Source organism: Canis lupus, chromosome 17 (assembly GCF_048164855.1).
Source record: "Canis lupus baileyi chromosome 17, mCanLup2.hap1, whole genome shotgun sequence".
Lineage (NCBI taxonomy): Eukaryota > Metazoa > Chordata > Mammalia > Carnivora > Canidae > Canis > Canis lupus.
In genome coordinates this window covers 10,073,424-10,092,666 of record NC_132854.1, presented here as the reverse complement: position 1 = coordinate 10,092,666, position 19,243 = coordinate 10,073,424, and the positions used below count along the sequence as shown (strand labels likewise).

At 39.5% G+C, this 19,243-nt stretch overlaps 1 protein-coding gene across 1 annotated transcript in view; it reads left to right on the top strand.

Moving 5' to 3' along the window:
* Positions 1–19,243, top strand: part of ITGBL1 (integrin subunit beta like 1) — a 212,207-nt gene that overhangs the window by 176,582 nt on the left and 16,382 nt on the right. Inside the window, exon 8 of the mRNA XM_072782451.1 lies at positions 9,904–10,020. Within this exon, the coding sequence (XP_072638552.1) occupies positions 9,904–10,020 (117 nt within the window). The remainder of the gene's footprint in view (positions 1–9,903; positions 10,021–19,243) is intronic.

Sequence of the window (19,243 nt, the reverse complement as noted above, 5' to 3'; positions counted from 1 at the left end):
ATAAAGCTACTGGTGGCTCTGGAAAAAAGCATAAAGGAATCAAGATACTTCATGACTACAGAATTTAGATCTAATCAGGCCGAAATTAAAAATCAATTAAATGAGATGCAATCCAAACTGGAGGTCCTAATGACAAGGGTTTATGAGGTAGAAGAAAGAGTGAGTGACATAGAAGACAAGTTGATGGCAAGGAAGGAAGCTGAGGAAAAAAGAGAAAAACAATTAAAACACCCTGAGGAAAGGTTAAGGGATATAAATGACAGCCTCAGAAGGAAAAATCTACATATAATTGGGGTTCCAGAGGGCGTCAAGAGGGCCAGAGGGCCAGAAAGCATATTTGAACGAATCATAGCTGAGAACTTCCCTAATTTGAGAAGGAAAACAGGCATTCAGATCCAGGAGATAGAGAGGTCCCCCCTAAAATCAATAAAAACCGTTCAACACCTCAACATTTAATAGTGAAACTTGCAAATTCCAAAGATAAAGAGAAAATCCTTAAAGCAGCAAGAGACAAGAGATCCCTACCTTATATGGGGAGAAATATTATTATTATTATTGTTATTATTATTATTATTATAACAGCAGACCTCTCCACAGAGACCTAGCAGGCCAGAAGGGGCTGGTAGGATATATTCAGGGTCCAAAATGAGAAGAACATGCAGCCGAGAATACTTTTTCCAGATAGGCTGTCATTCAGAATAGAAAGAGAGATGAAGAGTTTCCAAGATAGGCAGAAACTGAAAGAATATGTGACCACCAAACCAGCTCTGCAAGAAATATTAAGGGGGAGTCGTAAAAGAAACAGGAAGCCCAAAGAAATAATCCACAAAAACAGGGACTGAATAGGTATTACGATGACACTAAATTCATATCTTTCAATAGTAACTCTGAATGTGAATGGGCTAAATGATCCCATCAAAAGACGCAGGGTTTCAGACTGGATAAAAAAGCAAGATCCATCTATTTGCTGTCTACAAGAGACTCGTTTTAGACCTAAGGACACCTCCAGCCTGAAAATGAAAGGTTGGAGAACCATTTACCATTCAAATGGTTCTCAAAAGAAACCTGGGGTAGCAATCCTCATATCAGATAAATTAAAGTTTATCCCAAAGACTGTAGTAAGAGATGAAGAGGGACACTATATTGTACTTAAAGGATCTATCCAACAAGAGGACCTAACAATCATGAATATTTATGCCCCTAATGTGGGAGCTGCCAAGTATATCAATCAATTAATAACCAAAGTTAAGACATACTTAGATAATAACACACTAATACTGGGAGACTTCAACACGGCACTTTCAACAAATGACAGATTTCCTAAGCAGAACATCACCAAAGAAACAAGAGCTTTAAATGATACACTGGACCAGATGGATTTCACAGGTATTTACAAAACTTTACATCTGAACGCAACTGAATACACATTCTTCTCAAGTGCACATGGAACCTTCTCCAGAATAGACTACATACTGGGTCACAAATCAGGTCTCAACTGATACCAAAAGATTGGGATTGTCCACTGCATATTTTCAGACCACAATGCTTTGAAACTTGAACTCAATCACAAGAAGAAATTTGGAAGAAACTCAAACACATGGAGTTTAAAGAGCATCCTGCTAAAAGATGAAAGGGTCAACTAGGAAATTAGAGAAGAATTAAAAAGATTCATGGAAACTAATGAGAATGAAGATACAACTGTTCAAAATATTTGGGATACAGCAAAAGCAGTCCTAAGAGGGAAATACATCCCAATACAAGCCTCCCTGAAAAAATTGGAAAAAACTCAAATACACAAGCTAACCTTGCACCTAAAGGGACTGGAAAAAGAACAGCAAGTGAAGCCTACACCAAGGAGAAGAAGAGAGGTAATAAATATTCAAGCAGAAAAAATAAATAAATAAATATTCAAGCAGAACTCAATGAAATGGAGACCAGAAGAACCGTAGAACAGATCAACAAAACCGGACTTGGTTCTTTGAAAAAATTAGTAAGATAGATAAACCATTAGCCAGCCTTATTAAAAACAAAGGAGAAAAGACTCAAATTAATAAAATCACGAATGAAAAAGGAGAGATCACAACCAATACCAAGGAAATACAAACGATTTTAAAAAACATATTATGAGCAGCTATACGCCAATAAATTAGGCAATCTAGAAGAAATGGATGCATTTCTGGAAAACCACAAACTACCAAAACTGGAACAGGAAGAAATAGAAAACCTCAACAGGCCAATAAACAGGGAAGAAATTGAAGCAGTCATCAATAACCTCCCAAGACACAAAAGTCCAGGGCCAGATGGCTTCCCAGGGGAATTCTATCAAAGAATAAGAATTTAAAGAAGAAACAATACCTGTTCTACTAAAGCTGTTCCAAAAGATAGAAAGGAACAGAATACTTCCAAACTTGTTCTGAGGCCAGTATCACCTTAATTCCAAAACCAGACAAAGACTCCACCAAAAAGGAGAATTACAGACCAATATCCCTGATGAACACAGATGCAAAAATTCTCAACAAGATACTAGCCAATAGAATCCAATAGTACATTAAGAATATTATTCACCATGACCAAGTAGGATTTATCCCCAGGATGCAAGGCTGGTTCAACACTCAAAAAGCAATCAACGTGATAGATCATATCAGCAAGAGTAAAAACAAGAACCATATGATCCTCTCAATAGATGCAGAGAAAGCATTTGACAAAATACAGCATCTGTCCTGATCAAAACTCTTCTGTAGGGACAAAGGGAACATTCCTCAGCATCTTAAAAGCCATCCACGAAAAGCCCACAACAAATATAATTCTCAATGGGGAAAAGCTGAGAGCCTTTCCCCTAAGATCGGGAACACGACAGGGATGTCCACACTCACCACTGCTATTCAACATAGTACTGGAAGTCCTAGCCTCAGCAATCAGGCAACAAAAAGAAATAAAAGGCATTCAAATTGGCAAAGAAGAAGTCAAACTCTCCCTCTTTGCAGATGACATGATACTGTACATAGAAAACCCAAAAGATTCCATCCCGAGATTGCTAGAACTCATACAGCAATTCGGTAGTGTGGCAGGATACAAAATCAATGCCCAGAAATCAGTGGCATTTCTATACACTAACAATGAGACTGAAGAAAGAGAAATTAAGGAAATCTGTCCCATTTACAATTGCACCCAAAATCATAAGATACCTAGGAATAAACCTAATCAAAGAGGTAAAGAATCTATACCCTAAAAGCTACAGAAACTTCTGAAAGAAATTGATGAAGACACAAAGAGATGGAAAAATATTCCATGCTCATGGATTGGAAGAATTAATTTTGTGAAAATGTCAATGCTACCCAGGGAAATTTACACATTTAATGCAATCCCTATCAAAATATCATGGACTTTCTTCAGAGAGTTGGAACAAATAATTTTAAGATTTTGTGGAATCAGAAAAGACCCTGAATAGCCAGGGGAATATTGAAAAATAAAACCAGAGCTGGGTTTTTTTTTTGTTGTTGTTGTTGTCTTTTGGTTTGTTTGTTTTATATGTGCTATAAGGGAAATGGTTAGGGTGAAGTAATTGAGAGGGATTAACCAGAGGCCACTTTGAACAAGATGGTTGGGGTGGGGTGGGGTAGGGCTCACTGAGAAAGTGGCATTTGAGCTGAAACATGAAGGTAAAAGAGCCTGCCCCAGGCAACAGTAGGGACAGACCCTGAAAGCATTAAGCTGAGTGTAAGAAGCCAGTCACAAGAGGCCACACAGCACGTGGTTCCATTTGTAGGAAATGTCCCAAATAGACAAATATACAGAGACAGCAGATGAGTAGTTGGGAGTGAAGATGGGAATAGGGAGGGTACAAGCTTGTTTTCTTGGGTGATAACAATATTCTAAAATGTTATCTAAAATATGCCAGATATCAAGTTGTACTACAAAGCTGTGATCATCAAGACAGCATGGTACTGGCACAAATACAGACACATAGATCAATGGAACAGAATAGAGAACCCAGAAATGGGCCCTCAAGGCCCTCAACTCTATGGTCAACTAATATTCAACAAAGCAGGAAAGACTATCCACTGGAAAAAGGACAGTCTCTTTAATAAATGGTGCCGAGGAGATTGGACAGCCACATGCAGAAGAATGAAACTAGACCATTCTCTTACACCATACACAAAGATAAACTCAAAATGGATGAAAGATCTAAATGTGAAACAAGCATCCATCAAAATCCTAGAGGAGAACACACGGAACATCGTTTTTGAAGTTGGCCACAGCAACTTCTTGCAAGACACATCATGAAGGCAAGGGAAACAAAAGCAAAAATGAACTATTGGAACTTAATCAAGATAAAAGCTTCTGCACAGCAAAAGAAACAGTCAACAAAACTAAAAGACAACCTACAGAATGGGAGAAGATATTTGCAAATGACCTATCAGATAAAGAGCTAGTATCCAAGATCTATAAACAACTTATTCAACTCAACAGCAAAGAAACAAACAATCCAATCATGAAATGGGCAAAAGACATGAGCAGAAATTTCACCAAAGAAGACATACACATGACCAACAAGCACATGCGGAAATGCTCCACATCACTGGCCATCAGGGAAATACAAATCAAAACCACAATGAGATACCACCTCACACCAGTGAGAATGGGGAAAATTAACAAGGCAGGAAACCACAAATGTTGGAGAGGATGTGGAGAAAGGGGAACCCTCCTGCACTGTTGGTAGGAATGTGAACTGGTGCAGCCACTCTGGAAAACTGTGTGGAGGCTCCTCAAAGAGTTAAAATAGATCTGCCCTATGACCCAGCAATTGCCCTGCTGGGGATTTACCCCAAAGATACAGATGCAGTGAAAGACCAAGACACCTGCATCCTGATGTTTATAGGAGCAATGTCCACAATAGCCAAACTGTGGAAGGAGCCTCGGGGTCCATTGAAAGATGAATGGATAAAGAAGCTGTGGTCTATGTATACAATGGAATATTACTCAGCCATCAGAAAGGATAAATATCCACCATTTGCTCAATGTGGATGGAACTGGAGGGCATTATGCTGAGTGAAGTAAATCAGTCAGGAAGGACAAACATTATATGGTCTCATTCATTTGGGGAATATAAAAAATAGTGAATGGGATTATAGGGGAAAGGAGAGAAAATGAGTGGGAAATATCAGAAAGGGAGACAGAACATGAGAGACTCCTACCTCTGGGAAATGAACAAGGAGTAGTGGAAGGGGAGGTGGGCGGGGGGATGGGGTGACTGGGTGACGGGCACTGAGGGGGGCACTTGATGGGATGAGCACTGGGTGTTATGCTATATGTTGGCAAATTGAACTCCAATAAAAAATATACAAAAAAATTAAGAACAAACAAAAAAATTACTTGGCTTATTTGTGTTTCTTTGAGTATATCTTTCTTCAGATTTTCCTCTCTGTTTTGTAATATAAAATGGCATTTATTAATGCTAGGCATGCAAACTTCCATTATCCTTTTAAAAAAAATATTTATTTATTTTATGATAGACACAGAGAGAGAGAGAGGCAGAGACACAGGAGTAGGGAGAAGCAGGCTCCATGCAGGGAGCCCTATGCGGGACTTGATCCCGGGACTCCAGGATCGCACCCTGGGCCAAAGGCAGGCGCCAAACCGCTGAGCCACCCAGGGATCCCCCCATTATCCTTTATTCTTACTTATGCAAATATTGATAGGTGTTTGAGAAGCCACATTTATAGCTCCACAACACTAAAACAGTCATTGAAATAATATCATTTAGCAAATAAAGAGAATTGACTCAATATCTTATTTTTAAAAAAAGACAATAAATTCTTATCTCAGTGTTTCCTACTCCATCAACAGAGAACTTTGCAGGCTACCAATAGGACACAAATCTCACTGTCAGCCTGCACCAAGAACAATTCAGTATTTGTGGTCAGATTCAAGTACGTGCTTATTCAATATAAAGTTTGCATTCAGTGATCTTCTAATGGTGTGAACAAATTGCTGTGAGATCAGAAAGAAAGAACAAGTGTTCTAGGTAACCAAATAGGGATGACAAGGAGGTTGCATAGAAGAGAGGAGATGTGGGCTAGCTATTGAAAAGTGACTTGGATTGTACAGAGAAAGTGGTAGAGCTCACAACAGTAAGAAGAAATGGATCAAAAAGCAAAGTTTCTGAACATGGGTACTGTGAACATTGAATACATGCTTCAAAAGGTGAGTTGGACCTGGATGGAGAGCTCTGTGAGGAATTTGATCTCTACCATGATGTGGGACTATCATGTGAAAGGCAATTACATAATCATAAGCATGTTTTAAGAAAGTGGATCTTGGGAAGAAGGTTGAGTGGGTAACTCAGTGATGGACATTACGGAAGCCATGTGATGTAATGAGCACGGGGTGTTATATAAGACTGATGAATCACTGAACTCTACCTCTGAAACTAATAATACACTATATGTTAATTGAATTTAAATTTTATAAAAGAGGATCTCATGAAATTTCAAATTGGAAGGAGGAGAATAGCTCATCAAGTGGAGGAAGGAATCAGCTTTGTCATCAGGTGTTTTTAAGATTTGGTGACAGATCAAACGGTGTTTATCTTCTCCTGGTAACAGGACAATTTACAGGAGAAATAAATTTGTGAATAAAGATGATGAGCTTGCTGTGGACATATTTCATTGATGCAACTGTGGGAGATACAAATGAAGGCTTTCTGGCAATTGGAAAGGTGTATGTATTCTGGGAAAGACATCTTACTCTAAATTCAAGTTCTACCATTAAACCTCATGTGTTGTGGGAATACTATTACTAAGCCATTTAAATGTGATTATTGTTTAGTGCATCTGTTCAGTAAATATTGATTCAAACATCATGAGCATACATGAGGAAGCAGCTGATTCTGCTGTATTTGTGCAGGTATGAGTAGGAGGGTGCAAGTATCATGGGTTTGGTGAAATTTACTTTGAATCTTGAAAGATGAGTAGAAGTTTACCTGGCAAGTATATGTCTTGGTAGTGACTAGACTAATGTGAACTAAGGCAGCAAAATAATGCACTTTAAAATGTGGGCTGCATAAACAATTTACTCTTCTTTACCTTTCTATCTGTAATACGTTAACCTGTCTTGATTTATGATTTTTTGCCTTTCCATCTGAAGCTACTATATCCTATAAACTGTATTAAGGCTAGATCTATGAAGTAATTCAGGTAATAGTTGGCTTAATAGAGCTTTGTAACTCCAACAGATACATGACCACACACACAAAAAAAAGCCACACCAAGAGTTGCAAAGTGGTTAATTATTCTCTGATGTTTGAAAAAGATGCATGAGTTACAATCTACTAGGGAGGGAAACGGACCTAGGACCAATTAGGACACTTTGTAGAAGAAACACAAGACAAACTATCCATAAGGAAAACAATGAAGTATAGATATTTGAACACATATGCCACTTTTATCTATCTATCATCTATCTATCTATCTATCTATCTATCTATCTCTCTATCTATCTAGTTGAGAGAGAGAGGGAACATGAGGGTAAGCAGCAGGGAGAAAGAGAATCCCAAGCAGACTCCACACTCAGCACTGAGGCTGATGTGGGGCTCAATCTCACGACTCTGAGATCATGACCTGAGCTGAAACCAAGAGTTGGTTGCTTAACTGACTGCACCACCCAGGCGCCCCCATATGCCATTATTTCGATCTTTTCCAGAGTCACAGAATCTAATAATACCTATCCAGGAAACTTCCTGAATGCCTTAAAGTGTTAATAAAATTCTTACCATAAACAGATATGCCCTCAAACAGAAACCTTTATGTTGACTTGATCATTAGGACTGTGTTCCTAGGATGCAGGAATTATGTGGTTGATGTTTTCCATATATGTCCAAGAAGGACTAGTCAGCTGTATGTGGTTGCACTGCTGATGGTATATAGTTAGCCTCTTTATCTCCACAGTCCTGATTTTTATTGTTATTCACACACACAGCATGGAAAGTGTATGTTTATGTGCACCAGAAGGTCACTGGGGCTCAAGAAAAAAAAGTGTGTCCTAGCACCAACCCTGCTAGAGTCTACTTTGCTGTCCTTAGACAGATCATTTAGCCTCAGCTTGGTTGGGTTTCCTCATCTATTAAATTGTGGGAAGTCATGGATCCTCTTGACATTTTATAAAAAAAAAAAAATGTGTGCTGGTATATTTTTCCATGGAGAGATCTGAGGTCTACCTGTTAGAGTTCTTTTCTGTGAACAATAGAAAGCAACTTCATGAACTGGAAAGGAGAAGGAGTTTATGAGAAGGGTGTAGGTACAGAGTGCAAGCTTGGACGACCAGCTCATGCACCCCAGGGGAGCAAGACCCTACCAAGAACTAGCCCTGGTCACCAATACTTTTGAACTGTGTGCTGATCTCCTCCTCTCCTGGACACTCATTGCTGTGCCGTTGCTCTTGCTACTCCGCCACGGACCCTGTGTCTTTGCATTCACTCTCAAGAATCAACTGTGGCCACCCCTGGCCAAAGGTGTCCGCTGTGTCCCTCTTCTGTCCACCAGGGCATGGGAAGAGGGAACATCACTGGAGAAGGAGAGGGACTCTGCCTCCCCCTGAACCTGAGCCTGTCTTCAAATAGGAAGAGAGACCGGTTGAAGAGAAGTCAGGACAACACTCTCTATTGCACTATCTTTCACCAGATTCTCAGAAGGACAATGACCCTACTGCTTCTGCCAGAAAAGATTATGAATCACTGCATTAGATTATCTTTAATTACAGCTCTAAAATTATATGATTCTAAATACTAATTTTCCTTTCTTCCATCATCTACCAACTCAGAATTTCTTTAACAAGATACAAATGCAGCACCAGAATAACTAACAACATTGCAGGGTCAGCCCCTAAGCATCTTATGATCATTTCAGTGGGTGTGTAATTACGCTGGTCGAGCTAATGACAGAGAGTAACAGATGTCTCCGGGTAGTCACCCGGCTGAATTTCTGCCAATCTAGCACCAATTCCTCAGGCAAAAGGAATTTTCTTTCTCATAGCCTCGTGGTGCTGCGTTGGGCATATTAAGATGTGGTATGGCTTCATGGTTAAGGGCACAAACTTTAAGATTCATAAGAATAGGTATAAATTTGGAATCTATTCCTTATGAGCCGATTCACCATGGAAAGAACTTGGCTTCAGTACGCCTCTGTTTCCTGTTTAGTAAAATGATAGTGATAATGCTAGTCAGCGTGTGGAATGATGAAAACAAAATAATGGAATTCAAAGAATTATAGTGTTTGACACATAGTTGCAGCTCAAGAAATAATGACAACAGCCATAATGATAATAGTTGAGGAATTCCTGTGAATCAGCCTCATTCCAAAAAAGAAAAATGTTTAGACAAGAATAGTAAATTTTAAGTCAAGAATGGTAAAGGGATTTGGGTCATGCACTTTGACACGTGTTCCGTGGTAAAATGAGTTCTATCAATTACAAAATCGGTGTCTAGAAATAGTCATAACAGAGCACCTTGAAATGTCCCTGTGAGCATTCTTTTCTTATGTGGCAGATAGACCCAAAATAAAAATATATAAAAATATACTGTAAATGACATTATACTAAATGCTGTCAAAATAGATAACATTTTGTATCATCAAACCAAGTTGAATATGAAATACCCAATGTTTCCTAACTGGATTAGTCTTCAAAAATTAATGAAACAGAAGTGTCGCTTCAGTTCCCCCTGACTCGCCAGCTTCAGTGGCACTTGTGCTTGGTTTTAGGCTTCCCATAGGCAGGTAAGAAAAGTGATTTGCAGACCTATGACCAGGCTCAGAGTGGAACAGGTTTCCCGATGTGCTTCTGGAGTGGAAAGCCCGACTGATTCTGTGACTTTCCTAACCTGTGGGCTCTCCCCGTGCGTTTACGCAGGTAAATGTGAATGTGGCAAGTGCACCTGCTACCCTCCCGGAGACCGCAGGGTGTACGGCAAGACGTGCGAGTGTGACGACCGCCGCTGTGAAGGCCTGGACGGCACTGTCTGTGGGGGTGAGTGCTCCTTGCAGCCTCAGCTGCCTGCCTTTTTCACCCTACTTCTTTTTTTAAAAAGGAAACTCTGAGGCACCTGGGTAGCTCGATTGGTTGGGTCTCTGACTCTTGGTTTTAGCTCAGGTCATGATCTCAAGGTTGGGAGTTCAAGTGCTGCATTGGGCTTTGCACTCAGTGTGGAATCTGGTAGGGATTCTCTCTATCTCTCTCTCTGCCTCTCCTCCTCACACCTGAGTGCTCTATCTTCTCTCAAATAAATAAATAATAAAATCTTAAAAAAATAAATAGAAAGGAAACTCTGTTAAAAATAAGGTAAACTTAAAGCAATATCCAGGGGTACTTGGTGGTTCAGTGGGTTAAGCATCTGTCCTTGGCTTGGGTCATGGTCCCCGAGTTCCAGGGTCAAGCCCCATGTGGAGCTCCTTGCTCAGCAGGGAGTGTGATACTCCCCTGTCCCTTTGCTCCTCCCCACTGCTCGTACTCTCTCTCTCTCTCAAATAAGTAAATAAAATCTTTAAAAAAAATAAAGCAATATTCAGTAAGACCTCAAAGCATTATACAATTAGATTTGTAATGATTTTTATCTTCTTGGACCCTTGATTTAGAGCTGTGTGAAAACACATAGTATGCTGGTGACAAAAGGCCATTGAGATTATAGTAGGTCCTATGAAGATAGTGACAGACTTTGCTGCACCTGATCAGCTGAAAATGATGTTTATTATTCTGCTAATAAAACCTGGTAGGAGAAGGACATATTATCTACCAATGTGGGGGGAAAAAGCAGTATGATGGCACTCTTAAGTTTACTTACAAAAGCACAAAAGGTAGACATTCCATTTCCATGATAGCTCAGAGACCCAACAGGATGGCCACCATCATTCTTCTATTTCAGTCTCAAAAGACTTCCTGTGGTCGAGGTGATGCATGCTGACTGCAGATCTCCAGTATAGTCCAGATGAACTGGATGTGCAAGCCTCCTGAAAGACTCTATCTCTCTTCGAATAGTAACCGTAATGTTATTGGAAAAAATCCAAAATGCACATACTACTTATGGAAGGCGGGGACACTATCTGTCTCACATAAACATGTGTCTCTCTGTTCTCTCTGTATCCAATGGCGATTTGAACAAACATATTTTCTTCTTTCCTTTATCTGTGACGGAGGGAAAAGGCCTCATTTTTAAAAATAGGTCTTGTGCAGAGTGATCATTCCCGCAGCCCTGAGAGATTGCTCCTGCTTTCTTCAGCTCACAGATGGAACAGGGGATAAGGTTGGAGGTATTAAAGTCCAATAATTAAAAAGTGGCAGACCCAGGATTTGAGCTCTGATGTTCAATTCACAGATTTTTCCCGGTACCATGGTTTTCTCCAGACTGACATCAAACTGTTTGAACTTTTTGTCAATATTGGTTTTGGTTTGGATTTTTTTCTTTACTGGTATTGGTTACCAGAAATATATAAGTAGATTATAGACTTTTTTTTTTCCAGTAAGAGACTTTATGTTTACCAACTCACTTAATTCTTACAATGATATCTAAAGCCCGCCTGATACCTAGAAAGAACCACATTTGTGCCCTTGCTCTTATACACATCATCATGACATGGAGCGTCTACCTCACGTGGGTCTCCTTACCTGTCTACCTTAGTAATTTTGTTGAAATGGTTGATATTGTAGAAACCTGTTACATCTACATAATTATTAAATTATATACACCCTACCCCCAGTCAATCTCTTTCTCTCTCTCTTTCTCTGACTTTGGGGAGGAACTCAAAGATCACAACAAATCTATACAGCTCTGTGCTAGATGAGATTAAACACTTACTAGGTAAGTGAGAGAATATCCCACAAAGTAATAATTTTTTTAAACTAATTCTTGACTCTGCTTGTTTACCCTCTGTGTTTTGTCCATTTACCCAGTTACTGGTGCCCTGGTAAAAGACCAATGTATAAACCAGGAAACCAGTTATTTGACATACAATGAGAAATATAATTGTACCAGAGACTAGAACCGTTTGTAGAGAAACTGTGGGAAGTAAGATTCTGAGAAAAGGATTTGAATGCAAGTAATTTATTGGGAAGGTGAAGGAGATTTTGGTGGGAGAGTGGGAAAGTGAAGGTAGTCAGTTAAGATTGTGCTATCAATCCTATCACTGCTGTGGTCAACTAGAGCTTCATCTGAGGACAGGAGATGAAACTCTGGGAGCCCAAGTAAAGCATACAATTCTTATTTATCCACCAGTCCTTGGTTGAGGACTGCTTTTAGGAGGCATTAGCTCCCCTGTCACATGCAGCAGGCCTCAAAGGAACACCTATGATCTCAGAGCAGGCTTCTCTGGCTGGAGAAGAGTTGGGTCCAAGAACTCCAGGGGGCATAAAGGGGCCCTCACTGTCCTTGACACAGTGAGGATGGTAGGTTGGCACAATATATATCTGCCAAAGGAATATAATTCTCATACCAGGTGGTCTGAGTATCTTTTCTGGATATGGAGCAGACATACCAGCACAGTCTTATTCTTTAATATTGTCTAGATTTTGCCAACAATCCAGTTCAAATTTTCTTTGTACAGGATGTAACACAGTAGATTACATGATAGCTATAGACATGCTGACATACCTTATCCTCCTGCTGTAGCCTTGGTTACAATTTGGAAGATTCTTCTCACACAGTGAGAAATTAGTTCTTAGGTGGTTGATCTTATGGAATGGAAACGGTACCATGGAACTTAATTATCAGAGGACAAAGGCATTTTTCAAGTTTGGGGAGAACTTTGCTGCTGCTTCTGTGTGCTCAAGGAAGGGCACAGCCCTGCCAGCAGTGGACAAATAGCAGCCAAATATACAAAGCATCTTTGATCACTAAAACTGGATGTATTCTCTCAGTGCTTTTTCTTAAATTTTAGCAACTAGCTCCAAAAAAATCACCTATGCATTCAATTTCTTATTTCAAATTTTACTGAAAACATTTTATTGGCCAAAGAGTTCTGAATATTTTCCAAGTATGTGAAGGGAAAAAATCCTGAAAATTTTCCTAAAAAATGTTTTATGTTATTCATAATTTCACTCTAATAGTTGAATAATGACCTTGAGAGATTTAGGGTTAAGATGATACTAGTATTTTAAAAAATTGTCTATAGGTAACAATTTGTTTCTCTTTCCTTCTTGTTTCATCAAAGCTCCTTGAGCTGATCAGCCCAGGTGACCGTGCAGAGCATTAAATCCTGCCATCTGTTCTTCTCTAGGGCCTATGCATGCATCTTTACACATTTTAGTCAGTGTGTTTTTTGCTTTTCTTGCCATTTACTTGTGAATCTTTACCCCTGATGGTCAATCCTATTGCTTGGAGTGGGAGATGTCCCCATCAATGGCCTACTCATGTTTATCCTAAATAACATATGGTTAGAAAAGCTACATATAACTAAGAGTCCACATACACACACTGTGTTCACTATTCCTTAACAAGACACTGTCTGTTCTTATTCATGGTAACTACAGCCTATAAAGCTGCTGTGAACACTGAATTAGCGAATACTGAATCGTTTTTCCTAAGAGAAATATGGGGCCACATTCCTACCTCTAGTCAGAGGATTTTCATCTAAGATCAATACATACCCTTGTATTATATATGTTTCTGTTTAAAGACACCTTGTGTAATATATGGTTGGTCTGTTAATATTGAACTCATGGCCGACAGCTCCATAACTCATACCTGAATGGAGATTGTGTAGCAGATGATTTCCCTGTAAGGCGTGTTACAGCCTTTTTGCACTTGGGTGCACAAGACAGTGCTTCAACACTATACTTAGGGGCCATCTTAAAAATCAAAATCATCAACAAAAAGCAAAAAATGTGAAAAGCCATGGCACTATGTGTACTGCAGAAAGGACACTTGTTTACAGTGTAAGAGCTGAAACAAGAGGCAGAGTGTGATCTTCTGTGACCTTAGCTGGGAGTGGGAACCATCCTGCCTGTGTGCCCCAATGACCTGGAAAACTTTAATGAGTATTGATTTCAGGGATACAAATACATTTTAGTGAGTAAGCAAATTCTCAAATACAGAATTTGCAAATAATGAGAATCAGCTGTAATTCATGTTCCCACTGGGAACATTACCTCCCACCGTAGCTTCGCACTTGGTCTCAAAGTGTTATTTCTTTAGGACAGCTAATAGAGGACTGTAATTGTAATGTCTTTATTTTCTGATCTCTGCTGTAAGGAAGGAATTACTCGAGCCTTGCTTATTATAGTCTTGAATTTCATCTATGTCTCAGCTGTTCTCTGGAAAGAAAATACAAGAGACATGCCATCAATTAACATGTTTGGATTTATAGTAACGTTCGTACTAAAGTATACAGCATACTAAACCAATTGATGAAGAGATCACAAGTACCTGTGCTTCTCATGAACCTTTATGTAAATGTACTTTAATATTTAGAAATACATATAGCACAGTAGTTAAGACTACAGTTGGGAGGGTTTTCTTTTTTCCCCTAACTGCGGCTTTGCCACTTTCTGACATTATTTGAGACAGTTTACATAACCTCCATTTCTCATCTATAAAATGATGATCATAATATACCTGTCTTATAGGGTTACTATAAGATTAGATGAGTTAATGCATATAAAATACCCAGCATAAAAGTGTCACATACAGAAGACATACACACTTTAGATATTATTGTTACTGGTATTATATACATATAAAGAGAATGACAGACACGACAAACTCAGGCAGAATTTTATTCTGTGGACTATTGTAAATCCTGTGGGATATATAACAGGGTTCCATGTTTGCTAGTTCCTTTTGTAACAAAAGCTTATTATTCAGAACTTTGACTCTCTGGTGTTCAGTTCTAGATGGAATGAGTGTTTTCTCCTGTTTACTTTTTGCATAAGGCAGTTCTTTCTCCTCACACTTGACAGTGAGCTACCAAATCACAGTGGCAGCCGCACATATCAAAAGTACTTTGAGTGGCTCTTAATCAGCATTGCACCTTCTGTGGGGGAGCTTCTTGTAGATTCCCCCAAGCATGGGAGAGCACAATTAAGAAGACACTGGCCAGTGGGGTTCCTCCAGGCACAGTGTGCATTGCCAAATTTCTGTATTTCTCAGTGTATCTAAAAATATCCATGATCATTAGAAAATCCCTCTTCTTAGTAATACCTTGTCATGTATATAGCACATAATTAAATCACCAAATACTCATTGCATACTTATTGCATGTAAAGCTCTACTCTGCCTTTCAGGCACACACATACCCTTAAATATTTTTCTTCTTGATGCCATTCTCTCCAGCCTCTATGCTTATTATAGTATTCCTCTTGGTTCAGTGCTAAGCCCATGGAAATTAGCTCTACCTCCAGCCGTTCCACATAACTGATTCTCTCTGAGGTTATTGATAAATCCTAGTTTCCCAAATCCTGGGAGATTTTCAGTTGTCATCCTGGATGACCACATTAAAACATAGGAGTTGTAATTATTCTCAACCCCCCATGAAATGGTCTCCCCTCTGGGCCTCAGAAACACCTGTCCACCTGTTTTCTTCTCCCACTTCTCTTACAACCACTTCGTTTCTTTTCCTTGTTCCTCTCCCAGAGCCTACAAGTAAATCTTAGTATTTCTCTTGAAATGGCTTTTGGATGTCTCTCTCGTGTTTGTGGCCCTCCTTCCATCTCAGCCGCTCCCACAGTCATTGTCAAGATCAGTCTCTCAAGATGATTTCTTAGCTCCATTCTCCTTATCAGCCTCTTCTTTTCAAATTCTAATTAACTATTTTCATATGGAAATTTTTCCAACTTCTGCTTGGTTGAAACTGAAGTTATCATTTATTTCTTCATTAATTCAGCAAATATTTATTGGACCTCCAATCTTTGCCAGCAATGGAGATTCAGTGGTGAATCTGCTGGAGCTTATAATTACACTTGAAGAGCAGACATTGACAAAGGAATGCCAATGAGCTGGGTGTGCTGAAAGGAGACCCACTAGTTCAATGGGAACATACATAATTGGAGAATTTAACCTAGACTCTAATGCCTCCATATCTGGGTAACATTACATGATGCATAATATGTGCTTTGCATGTATTAATCAGCTGAACATGACCATACTTGGTGACAATAGGATGCATAGAACTCACCCAGGTGCAGTGGTGGATTTGACACAGCCGTCACAGAGAACAGTGTGTGCGAGGCATCTGTGGGAAGATGAGAGTGACATGTTCCAGGAACATTTGAGAACTAGAAACTCTGGCTGGTTGGAGATTGAAGAGCAAATGAGAGAAGGATGTGACATGTTTTCAAACCCACGTTAATGATTTGAGGTTTTCCTCAAAGAATGATAGGAACCCATAGAAGGGGTTTACATGAGGCAATAATATGATCCCTGTGGTGACAAATTACGTCTGATTGCAGGGTGAAGTAGGCATTGCTGGGAGGAGTTTGTTGGTAAAGCTGGTGGGTGAATATGGATGTCTGGAAAGGAGTCCTGGTGAGAGGTAAAGGTGGTTCAGTAAGATAGAAGACAGTACAGTTGGAAAAACTTGGATGTGCTAGTAATAGTATTACCAACAACATGGACAACAGGCTAACAAAACCCTTACCTTGCTGTCGGAGACTCTGAACCTCTGTTAAACTCCCAGCTCCAGTTCCCTGGGAACAGATGAAGATGGTATACACCAGCGTTACCAGACAGCATTGCTCACGGTAATAGTGATCTGTGATCATTACACTTCAACTAAATTGGGAGGGATTATGACTGAATTATGAATGTGTGATGGGAATGCCATGCCCTGGTGGGGTTTCTTGGATATTTTTAAGGAATCATTAGGAGAGATTTTGGCTCCTCTGGGGCATAAGGCTTCCTGTAAGCCAGGGAAGCCTCAACATCTGTGCAGTATGGATCTCCCGCCATCTGGGCTGTGTTATTGCAAGAGATCTTCCCCATACCACTATATTGAGCTGTTATCCTCATGAATTGCTGCAAGGATTCACATGGAAAGGAAAGCCTGGTACCATCCTGTTGCCAGAATGTGGTTCCAGCCTCCTTTTCTTCCAGGAAGATTAGTTCCAAGTGTCAGCCCAAAGGCTTATTAGCAGGGTCTCCACTGCCCAAGGAGTAAGAGCAGCATTTACAGAAATCCATGATTAAGAGGTAAGTGAAGGGTGGAGTGGGTTAAAGGATGAGTCCCAAGTTTCCGATTTGAGTAATTGGATGTAGGAGACCCTGCTTTGTGGCTGGCATCAATTGTCTCCATCTTTTTAAAAAATCATTTCTTCATAGAGGGCCATGGAGTGGAGAAATTTGGATGTGTTATGACTTTGTCATTTTTACCTGTCACTGTATTCCTTATCTTCACTTCTCCTTGAATAATTCATTATTTTTCTATTCTATTAGTCTTCCAAATTATCTCTTTTAGGGAGCCTTTCTGAAATTATTCTGTACTTCCTCCATACTGCAATACCTTCATCATAACATCGTGCCATTTACTCTGAGTGTTCTTATCTCTTTTCTTCAGATCTGTACACTTATTGTGGATACAATAAAAGTCTCTCTCTCTCTCTCTCTCATTGTATTCTCAAACTTAGGTTAAGGATTGATCTTGAGAAGTTTTTTTTTTTTCTTTGAATAAATTTGAAATTAAGAGAGCCACAAATATGGGGATGGAGGAACAGAGAAAGAGAAAGAGAGAGAGAGAGAGAGAGAGAGAGAGAGAAGCAAAGATCCCAGTTTGGAATCAGAGAATTCTTCAAGTGGGAATGAACATTTGACCTGGACTTTGAACAGCTAATATATAGATGTGTGGAGCTTAGGTGTGATGAACACTTTGCATCTGGAAGAGCTAAGCAAAGGCACGGAGATGAAAAAATATTTGATATGTTGAAGGAATGTATTTGTTCATTTTCTTCCATCAGAGATCTTTCTCAGCTGCCTTTGAATACATCCTTGGGAAGGATTTTTTTCAAACTACTCATTTATCATTTATGATAAACACTATTGCACTTATTTTATTTTGCTCACCTATAGATATTTGGACATTATATTTTACATTGCTTTTTAAATTTTTAACATTTAAAACAACTGAAACATAAAAAGGACAAAATGAAAATCCCTCATAAATCCATCATTTGAAAATAATATCTGGTGATTTTTTATTATATTTCTTCCTACATATTTTGAGGGACTGAACTTTTTAAAAAAAATCTTGGTTTATGAATCTTCTGTGGGTATTTTGCTATTTTGTCTAGGGAAAGTCCACATTTTATGTGTGTGTGTGCACTCTGCTGCATTCTTTCAGAGACGATTTAAGTGAATAGAAGTTATATTTTCCTTGTAAGCTAAGTGAGCAGTGCCACACAGCAAAATGAATGTGAACCAGGATTTGGATTCTGGCTCCATTTCCTACTAGTTGCAGTCACTTGCACAGGTTATTTGGTCTCTCTGCCCTGGTACACCCATCTGTGCAGTAAGGATCATAATGCCCACCAATTTTCTTTGCGGTGAGAAGGAGGCATAAGGAATGAAACGTGTATGGTACTGCCAGCCAAGTGGGTATCCATGCATGCCCTGTGCATGTAATGAGAAGCAAAAGATTGAAGTGTCCATCTTCAGAACAGGACAACACAATGCATCTGTCTTGGATATCTTAAAGCATTAGCTGCGGAGTTTTTGGAAGGAAGTTAACATCATATGAATCCACAATTCTGTGCCTCAGAGCAGTGGCAGCTCTTCCTACAAAGCATTTAGTCTCCTCCTCACCTGGCAGCCAGGGGTTAACAAATCTTAACTACTATGAGTGTGTGGGACACATTAACATCATCCCTCCAATCTGGCTTCAGAGGTGAACAAACTGAGAGTCACTAATTAGATCATTTCCTCAGTTCACCACCGAGACACTTAGCCATGGTTTGTGTGGTCTTTCACCTGGAGAGATGACCTGGAACCCTATGCAGCCAGCGTGTGGTCAGAGAGCAAACCAGGAACTGCCAGAGTGTTTTAGCAGACAAAGAATAAGTAAGACCAAACATCCATAAACTTACTTATCAGTAGGCACATGAGAAATAATAACTAACACTGTTTATCCCCTCCTCACCGTAATGTTGAAGATGATTAAACCAGTTCTGGTACGCTGGGGGTAAATTAGCAATTGTACCTGAAGGTGAATGTAAATAATTACATAATTCTAAGCAGTTCAGTTTTGATTACACTAAAATTACAACCTGAAAATGA